This window comes from Musca vetustissima, unplaced genomic scaffold (genome assembly GCF_032173495.1).
Source record: "Musca vetustissima isolate MV318-11 ecotype Yass unplaced genomic scaffold, APGP_CSIRO_Mvet_v1 utg58999, whole genome shotgun sequence".
NCBI classification, from domain to species: Eukaryota; Metazoa; Arthropoda; class Insecta; order Diptera; family Muscidae; genus Musca; species Musca vetustissima.
Window position 1 is genome coordinate 1,208 of NW_026872771.1, and position 12,435 is coordinate 13,642.

The 12,435-nt window shown below is 33.0% G+C and overlaps 1 protein-coding gene across 1 annotated transcript; it reads left to right on the top strand.

Annotated features, from left to right (window-relative positions):
• The first annotated feature begins 1,402 nt into the window (after positions 1 to 1,402).
• Positions 1,403 to 10,942, top strand: LOC133338186 (inositol hexakisphosphate and diphosphoinositol-pentakisphosphate kinase-like). Its single transcript, XM_061546371.1, has 6 exons — positions 1,403 to 1,921; positions 5,993 to 6,193; positions 6,264 to 6,495; positions 7,223 to 7,377; positions 7,441 to 7,528; positions 10,731 to 10,942. Exons 1-6 carry the CDS (start codon positions 1,403 to 1,405, stop codon positions 10,937 to 10,939), a joined length of 1,404 nt encoding a protein of 467 aa, XP_061402355.1. The 3' UTR covers positions 10,940 to 10,942.
• The last annotated feature ends 1,493 nt before the right edge of the window (positions 10,943 to 12,435 follow it).

Below are 12,435 nucleotides of genomic sequence, written 5' to 3' on the forward strand. Positions count from 1 at the left end.
GATATATTAGTACGCGTTCTTGAAGAACCTAATTTACTAGTTGCTGTAAATTAGGTTCTTCCCCCCAAATATACGCAGATTTCGACTGGCCGATTTTTGATATTTCAAAACACACCTGAAATGACGGCCACATGATCATCCGAAGTGACCTTAATTTCAAGTTGATGGATGATTTGGCATAGTTCCCCATGTAAGGTCTGGAGCAATTTAAAATATTTTTAAGATTCTAGTATAATTTTCCAATCAAAGTGTATGTACTATTGTATTTTGTGTTCTTAGAGGATAGCCTTTCTACATGAAGGAATTTAGAAATTTACAATTTTGGTTTTTCGAAGAATAAGATCATACAGGCAGATTTTTTCTTATAAATGTTGGATTTTTTCTTTGAGTTGGAATTTGGAATTTTAATGGCTCTAGCCGGATTTCTGACATTTTTGTAATTTGGCCTTTTAGCTTCTCAAAGGATACAAATCTACTAGCGGACATGTAAGTCCATGTTTTGATTGATATTTTTTATATTCTATATACTGCTTTCCCATACTTCAAACTTTTTTTCAGCCGGTTGGAAGTTTTTTTCTGATATTTTGGGTACTAATTGGAATACCTGTTTCAAAAGTTTATAACCTAACTGACCTACAAGCTTCTTAACGCAAGTACGCAAGTCGAATCTACTTTTTTTTCATTAATTGTTATTAAACGAAATCTAGCCAAATACGATTTGAAATACATTTGGCCACAATTGTTATTTTTTGTATTCCCAATTCAATTTATGACGTCAGAGGAGAGGGAATCGCACAAAACGGTGATAACTAATTTCGAAGATAAATGCCATCAATATAAGTGAGCAGCAGCTGACAGCCATGATAAGCCCGTTAATGACAACAAAAGTCTACTCCTGACGTTGGCCCTCCAAAACACCATCCCATCCTTCATAGGTGATAACAAATATAGCTAAGTGACAACAATGTAGAACAACAACAATAACGTATAGTCGTAGTAGTATACCAGTTGAAATGTAGGTATTCGGAGAATAGTACTGGCGGAATTGAATTCGTTTTTATCTTCTCTTTTACAGTTGAGAAACTGAAACAACAACAATAAATTTAAATTATTGTTTTAAATACACAAGAACAACAACAATAAGAAATTATTATTATTCTTTTAAAATAATGAGACGACTCTTGCTCATGGGAAATGAGCATTATTGCACCCAAGAGTTAGTCAGTTGATTGGGCGCACTTGTGTATGACAGTCGTAATTGTGGTTGGCGCGTTTTTTTGCTTTTGTTTCGGGAAAAAAGACGAATGTATTTTTAACGGTCATAAAGATTTGGAAATCATAACGAAAATTTTTATTTTTTAATTGTGTTTGTGTGTGAGGAATTTGAATATTTTTATTAGCCATGGAATGGACATGGCTTAAAGATTGGTGGCGCTTAAAAAAATATCGTTCCCAGCAAAAACGCCGTAAATTAAAACATGCCCATTTGATGGGTGATCATCCCACAACGCCTACATCGGGGGAAAATTGCAATGAAAATGACAATGCATCCAATCCGAATGGTGATGAAGGTCATCATCACCGCCGCCGCTTGACTGATGATGACACTGTGGAAATTGATCCCAATAATATAAAATGTAAAATGCGAAGAACTAGAAGACAACGACGACGTCGTAGTCGTGGTTGTCAAAATGCACCAAGAAGGGGGTCAGCGATTAACAAAGAAAATGCCAATAAAGAAGGCATAGCCAAACAAGATAATTATTATGCAAATGCGAACGTTGATGGTGATGATGATGATGACGTTGAACGCAATGTTGAATTTGAGGACGGCTACGACGATGACTACTACTATGACAATGATGATGAGGAAGATGATGATGAAGTCGATGACTTTTGCTATTGTGATGAATGTTTGAATGTAGGTTTCTCGTACACTTTTGTTATGGTTTTTCTTTTATTTTGTGTTTTATTTTGATTATTGTTTTCGTCTTATTTTATTATTTTGTTATCATTGCAGCCACTAAAAGTGGCATTGTCGTCACGAACTATTTAAATATTTTTCTAAATATTGACATTTGTTGTTCGTTTGTTTATTAGAAACTTTGTTTCCGCTTATTGTTCGTTACGTATTCTCTATGATATTTACCGCCAAAAAATATTCATAGATTCTTAATTGGTCATTTAAAATATTTTGTGTATGCACAATGTGTGCATCATTTATCTGCCCACCCATTTTGCCAACTAGGGGAGACTGGGGCACCTTCGGCAATCGCGTTTTCGATATGAAGCTCTCACCATACATCACTAGTTTCGATACATTGGTATCGAATATCGAAATAAATAACTGACACAAAGTATGAAATTTCTAGCTAATAAACTTATTTAGATACATGGGTTTTTATATTTTTATAGATGTTTCTGTAATATTTCAATTCCACTTCGTAAGTATTTCGCGTATAAAACTTTTTAAATTTTAAGACAATATTATTAAAAAGTGGTTAACTACGATATGTATTATTATAGAAATGTTTAAAAATATAATGTTTTTAAAAACTGATCGAAAAAAATGAAAAAAACTATAAAAAGTACATTCGGGGTACATTCGGCATTTTAAAGTGGGGCACATTCGGCCATATACAGATTGTGCAATATTATTTCCTTAAAATGTTTTTGAGTTTGTCTTTAAAACTAATCCTTTAATATGGTCCGAAATTGCATATATAATATCAAACGTACTTGTATTGACGAAAATGCGATAGAAAACCCTTATTTCTGATGTTGTGTGCGAGCTTGAGATGTAAACGTACGCCGTTAGAAAATAAAGCCCTATAATTCAAACATTGTGTGGCGTATTTAAACCAAATAGAGCCTTTATAGGATCCGAATTTCAACCAGACTGATAGCGATGACAATTACCCGGCTATGACTATGTTGCCGAATGTGCCCCATCAAATGCCGAAGCTACCCCGGGTTGGGGCACATTCGGCGAATTTGACTTTTTTTACAAAACTGTAAAATTTTTTAACTAATACTATTTTTGTATATCTTTTTGGTACTATTTTTTATAATTAAGTGTCTGAGGACAATAATCAGCCATAAAGTTGTTATATATGTTGAATAAGTACTGAGATATAGAGCTCTAAAAAAAAAAGTGCCGAAGGTGCCCCAGTCTCCCCTATATCATGGACTATTTGCATTTACAATTGTTTTGTTCATAAATTATATAGTCGGAACATCACCACTATCTTTGTTTGCGTATTTAGGGAACAGGGTCAGCGATTCTCCCCATTTTTTTACAAAGCTTTATCAAATTGTTTGGCAAATATTTATTTCGAGATAAGCGAATTTGGATGGCAAAACAATTTAATGCTTCAGTAGTATATATCAAAACTTCTATATGTCTTCCGAACTGTGGATTTTTTAAAGAATATTTTTTCAAAAACAAAAAAGAATTTGTTTAAGAATATTTTTTAATTTCCATTATAAGATTGGATTTTTTTGTAATAAGCTTAGATATTTAATTTTTTAAACGTGGATTTTTTCAAAAATATTATTTTATGCAATATTTTTTAAGTTCCATTTCATTATTCAAAGAGTATTTCTTTAACGTGAATTTTTTTAAATATATATTTTTAAAGTCTATTACAAGTACTCATTTTATAAGGAATATTTTTCAGGGTCCTTTCTAACCCTGGATTAAAAAAATATCTAAATCTAAACCAATTTCAACACAAGTTAGAAAACATCAATCTGGTCTTAACTCAGAACGCTGTGGACAATTTTGTCTCAATCGGGCAAACATTAGGAGTTTGGTGCATCGTTCATCTAAAATATAACTTCGTCCGATTTTAGATAAACGATGCACCAAACTCCTAATGTTTGTCCGATTGAGACAAAATTCTCCACAGCGTACTGAGTTAAGACCAGATTGATGTTTGGGAGCTATATCTAAATCTGAACCAATTTCAACAAAACTTCACGGACTTCAACCTCTAGTAATTTGAGTATGATGTCCAAAATTTTGTCTCAATCGGACAAATATTGGCAGTATGGTGCTCATTTACATAAAAGCAGACGTAACGATATATGGGAGCTATATCTAAATCTGAATCGATTTTCTCCAATTTCAATAGGGTTCGTCCTTGGAACAAATAAGTGACCTGTGCGAAATTTTTATCCAAATCGGATCATAAATGCGACCTGTTCTTTGTTAACAAAAATACATGGACGGACAGGCGAACATGCATAAATCGACTCAGAAAGTAATTATATGCATATTTTCAAAAGGACATGTGTCTATCACGTTTCCTATTGCCTGTTACAAACATACCACACTTCACAAATATGGACGATTCTGTGGGTAGGAACTGGATGGTATCAGAGAAATGTTCTATTACGTATCATAGTATGACATTCTTCCAGATAAAAAATAAAATAAAACAGAATACCAGATAGGCGAAGTATTGGCAAGTCTCCTGGGAAGAAATAGAGGACTAAGCGAATCTTGGGTGTGCAGGTAGTATTAATGGAATGGGCTAGCTTTGGTAAAGAGACTCTAAACCTAATCTATCTCCATGGTGATGAACGACAAAAACGTCATCATCAGTCTTTTAAATCTTTTGGAGTTTGTCTGTGTTTATAATTCATACCAAGTCTGTGAAAGAACGTAAATTTTACCTTTATTATTCCAGCTTCCTCTTGACACCGTTTCTGGATATTAAAAGAGCCTGAAATGTATGTATGTATACCCAAACCTAAGGAAGGCTTTTAAAAGAGGTACGACACAGGAAACGGTAAATACCTTCCCTGTCGTGACTTATGATCATAATTATCATGAGTCACGACTAAATTTTTACCAAACATATCCTCCGATATCATGCAGATTGATTTTTTTGTCAAATTGGATACAAGTCGATGATCTTGGGATCAATCGTAAGACAGAATTAATAATCTTCCCTATGAAGCGTAAAACCCCAAAATTCCCTCTATCCACGTTGAATGGAGCAGAACAAACAAACTGGACATTAAAACTGAAAATCCTACAAGTTTGGTCTCCCTAAACTACCCTAAGGTTTCAGGTTTGTTGGCAGGAACTTATGAAACGAACGCTACTGTCAAGGATAAAAACTATTCATTAATCGACAAAAGAACACCTCAAATTATTTTGAACGTGATCCATAATCTCCAGCCACTGGACCTTTTGGTTAAGCTCCAATCAACAACAATTAGACTTAAAGAAATATGCCCTCAAGCACAGTAGATATTATAACTGGACACTGCCGAATCTGGCCTCTCACATCTAATTGAGATGTCAATGGAATGGACTATTGGCGTCTATGTGAAGATAAGGAATATTTAAAAACGATCGCATATATCCTATGTACATATGAAATACAGCATAGCAAAATACACCAATTGTTCATCAGATAGCTTTGCTGCTTTAGTTATTACACCCTCTCTATCTTCACAATTCCTCTGTTCTTACTTGCAAGGATACGAGGATCTCAAAAATTATAACCATAACATATACACCCTAAGGTTTATTAAAGCATGGATAATAATAATTAATAATTTTCAAGGTCCATTATATATATTATAAGTAAAAGATTAAAATATTATTTTTCAACGCCAATTATTAAAGTATATTTTTTTAAGAATATATTTTTAAGGATCGATCAATGCGTGGATATTTTCATATATTTTTTTTCAAGGCACATTATAAGCGTGAATGTTTTATTATTATTTTAAAAACCTATATAATAAGTAATGTGTTCTTATACACATATAATAAAATTACCCTATTGCACCAGGCATTTACCTTGCCCGTAATGTCTCTATAAAAAAAACTGACAACGACAACCAGAAAACAAATTGAAATTTTGTTTCTATTATTTTATTTCGAATGCTAAATTTTCGTTAAAAGCACGTATATTTTTTAATATTCATCAAACCGAAAGAGTAATGCATAATTCATTTATATTGCTTCTAGGGCGACACCGATTTCTGTGAAAGTAATGACGGCATGGATTCCGATGCCAGTACATCCTCGAATACCGGTAAACAAGTGGTTGTGGGCATATGTGCCATGGCCAAGAAAACCCAATCGAAACCAATGAAAGAGATTTTGACACGTTTACAAGAATTTGAATTCATTAAAATGGTCATATTCGAAGAGGATGTTATTTTGAAGGTAAGTCTATTCAAATTTCATAAAGAAATCATAATCTATATTGATTTTTTTGTTTTGTTTATTTTTGTAGGAACCTGTCGAAAATTGGCCCATCTGTGACTGCCTAGTTTCTTTTCATTCTAAAGGTTTTCCCCTAGAGAAGGCCATACAGTATGCTCAATTGCGTAAACCATATGTTCTAAATAATCTTCATATGCAGTATGATATACAAGATCGTCGCCGGGTCTATGCTATATTGGAGAAGGAAGGAATTGAAATACCACGTTATGCGGTATTAGATCGTGATTCACCAGATCCAAAACGTAAGTAAAATAAAATAAATCATTTTTTTCAAACATTATACTGGGACGTATTTAATAACAAAATCTCCCAAAGGTTAGTTTAGGATTGGTTATGTGAAGCCACTAATGTGACTGCAGAACTCTGAGACCGTCCGGTCCATTGGGAGAAAGGGGGGATAGAAAAGATAAGAAACTAACAAGAAGTACTAGGAGGTAGGTGGGAAATAGTTTCGATGGCTATAGAAATTGAACAGAAAACATATTACGTACGAGGTCGCATAATTGTACGCATTGGTTCAAAGTCATACCTAGTTCGTGCAACATACATCCATGCCCACAGGTACAATTTCGCCATAGATTTTGTTCGAGCAGTGTTAGGGCCTTTTTTCTGGGACAGATCGAAGGCCTGGAATTATATAAGAATATTTTTCAAGGGCAACCAAGGCCTGGACGCATTTAAGATAATTTTGTTTGGGCAGCCATGGCTTGGAATTATCAAAGAATATTTTTCCAGAGGCAAATAAGGTCTGGATTTATCTAAGAATATTTTTTCGAAGGCAACCAAGTCCTGGATTTATTTAAGAATATTTTGTTACGGCCAACCAATATTCTATGAACATTTTTCAAGCGCTCCCGTGATACTAGTGTTTTAGGACAGGAATAGAACCATAATTCTTTTCAAACATTTTATGGCATTGTGTCTATGTACAAGTGTCCTAACGAAATTATTCCCCTTGTGTATTTTCAGAACATGAACTAATCGAATCCGAGGATCATGTTGAAGTTAATGGTATTATATTCAATAAACCATTTGTTGAGAAGCCCGTTTCGGCGGAGGATCATAACATTTACATTTATTATCCAACATCTGCCGGTGGCGGTAGTCAACGTTTATTCCGCAAGGTTTGCAACAATAATCCGAAATTATCTTTAACCTATATATACACGTATATTATTTTCTTCTAGATCGGTAGCCGTAGCAGTGTTTATTCTCCAGAGTCGCGTGTTCGTAAAACTGGTTCATTTATTTATGAAGATTTTATGCCTACCGATGGTACGTATTAAATGTTTTTTACCTTTGTTTTTGTCATAATGTTATTTTATTATTATTATTTTTCTCTTTTTTGTGTTGTTTTTAAGAAAAACAAAACAAATCGCCAGACTTTGTTTCTTAAAAACTGATTTAAAAAAACTTCTTTTTTTTTTTAATATACTTTTTAATGACAATATTTTTTCCAAGTTTTATTTTTGTGTTCTTTGTTTTCTCTTGAATGTTGCTTTTCTATTTTTATTTATTTAAATGAAGCCTCAATTTTTTTTATAAAACTCAATTTGCTTGTGATTTTTGGTTGAATATTTTTGTTGTGAAGTTAATTTTTTTCTTTCTCTTGAATATTGTTTTCAAATGCTTCTATAAATTATTGTAATTACAGAAGTGTTAATAATTATGAATATGAATCTTGTTCACTAATGTTGTTGTTTTCTTTAACTAAAAACAATTGTAGAAATGTTCGTTCTAATAGAGCTTTGTAGGTAACAATTTCCATTTCAAAACATTCAAAACACATCCCTTTATTACCATTACATCAACTCTAATACATTGCCATTTTAACAATATTGTTCATGTTTCTCATCTAGCCACATGATATCATAGATAGAAAAACATCTTACCTGTTCGAAAATGTTGATGCATAATAACAGATAAGTATATTTCAAGCTCGGCTTAATTGATTTAAAGGACTTAATATAATTAATTTAATTTAAATGATTTAATATAAATAAAATAGTTATGGTGACTATGTATGTCAATATGTGTCCATAGATTATTTATGTTACATGATGTACAACAGCCAGTTGTTTAGCCATCGTTTCACATGGATACTTTTGTCCAATAGGCTCATACTGTGTTTCTGATAAGATAGAAAAGCAGATAAGGGATAATTGTAAACCCTTTGTTCAAAAGTGTTTCCCCTAATTATCTTAAAAAATAGAGGAAATGAATTTAGATGTTATATATATTTTTTTGTCCAATTTTTGGAATTCTATTCTCTGAATAATTATGTTGAAATTCTCAATATTGAGGTAGATTGCTATATAGTCACTAAAATGGTTATAATTTCCCAGAATATCAGGATATCTACTTAGAAGCGGCAATATACAGAGTGACAGGTCCTCCACGCTTTTATTTTTTGGACCTTTGGGCACTTCTGGTGGCTTACAAATTCTGCAAAAAGGTCCAGTGGCTGGAGATTTACGACCTCATTCAAAGCATCCAGGGATGTAATTCTGAGAGCACACGTTATAAGCAGCCATATCGATCGTTTCATATTATTTACCATTGTCAGGAACGTTTGTTTATCAAGTGCTTGTTATATAGAGAATTTTGGAATTTTACGTTTTAATGAAGATGGACAATTCTGTTTTTGTAGCGTTGACCTCAGGATCATTAAGCATTCTGCATTTTATCGGATATGGTTAACTAAAATATACCACTTATCAACAAAACTTCACCATCAGCATAAGATACAGCCTTTTTTTGAGATGGTCGAACTTCACCAGGATCTCATTTATCTCCAAGAACCACAATAGGACAGAGAGTACGCCTCCTTGCGACGTGTTTTCCTTACGGAACTCTCTACAACATATGAATTGATATTTCTGCTTCCCAACGTTTATTTCATCAATAAACTCAATTAGGTCGAGGGGACACCTGTGCTTTCAAGAGCAGAATGGATAGATTCCATCGCTTAGTCTGTTAATGGTAAGATGTGGCTAGGTTCCCGCGAAGAACACCAGTCATATTGCGAGCGATTGAGGAAAAAATTCATTTAAATGTTATGAAGTCCGAAAAATCTATGTATATATACGATATAATGGGACCTACCAAATAATTGGACAATGGCAACTGAAGGTTGTCTATAACATGGAAAATTACTGGTTGTCATCGAAAATCCGGTCCGACATCAATTAGACCGCTTTTCGAGGCATTGTACAGCAACAGAATGTATTTTATATTCTGCGGATGAAAATATTGAAAGCTCCCTGGGATTTAACTCAGTATAACACCTGTCGCAGTAGATCTTAAGTTGCATCAGTCCAGAGCAGCTGCGGATAAATCAAACTAGTTCGGGGTTAGTTTCTGCGGAACTCGGCACAAGATAATTTGGATATAAAGTCTCTCGTATATTAGAACAATATAAAAAAAACCAGCTTCGATGTTAATACTACATATTTCGAAAATCACGCAAACTTTAGGGCTTGTTTACATTCTAGTGCAAGGGTCCATTCCTAATATCAATTGATATTTTTAAATAATATATGAGAACATAAATACTAAGGTTTATAGTACTCGTAAATACAACTTTAAGAGGACAGATAATAATTATAATGATTTTCATGTATCATTTTGAAATCATTCCAGCATTCTTTATCATTTTTTTATTTGTTATATTTCTATTTTCAAGTAATTTATGTGTTTCATTTTATTAATAGATTATTTTATTAATAATTTGCATGCCATTAATTTGTTCTCCAACATGTTTGGCTTATTAATATAATTGCCTTTTTCTTTTAAATATATTTTTAGTTTTTTATTTTATTTTATAAAACTACATTTTACAAAATATGTATATCTAATTTAACATTAATCAATTAATAATCACAATAAAATCAAAATTATTTTTTCCATATCAGCGGCTGAATAAACCAAATAAATAAATTAATTAAATACGAAACTCAACTCTCTCTCCTCCCTCAAAAAAAATAAACAACTCATTCTTTCACAGTCTATCGAAACGTATAATTGAAATCATTTGCGATATAAACAATGTCCTGCCTGAACGTTAATCGAACAAAAACATAAGTTGCGCAAAACCAGTTTGTACACCAACCATCCTATATTGCTATTGTTGTTGTCGTTATTCTCGTTATTTTGATGTTCGTAATGAAAGAAGAAGAACAAAAGAAAATTGCAATATTTTAGTATATATTTTTTTTTTCTTTTTTTATTATTGCAATAATAAGAAATACAACATCCTTCAATTCCCGAAATAAACTTTAATTTTTCCAATTTTTTTGGCTTTTGGTTTTTGAACACCATCCACCAATACCAACCTCCACCAACAACCACCACCACAACTACTATCCTTCACTAGTTAACCGAAACCAAAGATCACAAAAACAAAATTATAAGAAAAAATAATTGAGATTTTATATAACAACCCGGTATTACTTTTAAAACGTAGTATATTTTCCAGGTACCGATGTTAAGGTCTATACTGTGGGTCCCGACTATGCCCATGCCGAGGCACGTAAAAGTCCAGCGTTGGATGGTAAAGTGGAACGTGACAGCGAAGGCAAAGAGATACGCTATCCCGTCATACTGAATCATGCTGAGAAGCTAATATCACGTAAAGTTTGCTTGGCTTTTAAACAGACCGTCTGTGGATTTGATTTGTTGAGGTAATGTGAAATTTGAATTTTTGTTGTATTAAAATTAAAATTTTTGTTGTATTAATATTTACTGTTATAGAGAAGTTTTTCCGAATTTAGTTATTATTATTTAGTTCTTATTTATAGTATTTGCACTACTTTTCAAGCTATGTCTTTATTGCCAAGTCCATAGGGTTTGGTCATATTTAACAATTGTCTCGTTAGCCAAAAAAAAAAAAAAACTAAATAATTTCCTTACTATTTGCTATCAGAATGTAAGAGGGTTAAATACAAAGTTAATTCGCTTATATAGTGATAGCCTTGGTTTTGATTATAACATTATAGTATTTTCTGAAACTTGGCTTAAGACATCTGTGCGTTAAATTCAAAATACCAAAAGATCGGATTAGTAAAATTGGTTGTGGCGTCCTTGCTTAAGAAGTCATCAGATTAGATGTAGCTATTACATTATTTAGTGGTTCTTTATCTCGGAACTTTGATCCATCGTGCTTATCTTGAGTACCTGAAAAGGGGGGATATAACAGAAAAAATTAAGGTTATATGGGATATAATTTAAAGGTTATAGCTTATCCAGGATAGATTTTTGTCAAAGTTACAAATTACCGGAGTAGAAGGTTTGAATATCATTCTCGTAACTTCCAAAGAGTTGATGTCTACGGTTTCCTAGCATTTAACACCTATATAAGAGGAATTCGATAGTTTCCTTCTCTTTCTCAACCTCTCATTAACGACAATAGTCCACTCACAACAGGACACGCAGAATCAGGTCTTTTGATGATCCATACAGTATGATTCCCTTGTGATAACAATGAAGTAGATCTACATAGTTTGAGGTTGTGCCCAGGGTTCCCCAAACCATCTAATTCCTGTGGCAGCATATATAAAATAATTAATAGGTGGTATGACAGACCAGATCAAAGACTAATGACTTGTGCAGAACAACTTAAGAATCATGCACCATTTTTTATTAAATTTATAGTTAGCAATTTAATTACGTTAAGGGGGCCATCTGACTATCAACATGTATAGCCACGGATCCTAGTATTTTTTTACTAAGTTCTTCGACCAACCAAATACACTACAGTATTAGCTCCCTGTAACAGTGCCTTCATCGATCTTGTAGTCATTTATATATATTAACGGGCCAGCTAGAAGTTAAGAGTCACTTGCTCAGGATATCCTGCTTGTAATATTTAGTTTGAAATCCTCGAAATCGATGTAGAAGGATATATACTCACTGACGTAACTATCACCTCACTATAACCTCGGATCGATCACAATTTGCTGCATGGAACGTAATCAACAGGTCCAGTGACTTTAGATTAATAATTACTCTCAAATCTGATTGAGGTTTACCTCTGAGGGTCATAGTTACTAGAAGCGATAATAGTGTACATGGATAAGACCTATCTTTCGTTCATCTACATTCCTTTTAGCTGTTATTTTGTGTTTCGATATATTCTGATGAGAACTCTGAAGCCACCTTATTCAAGATAGGTAGAGGGAAAT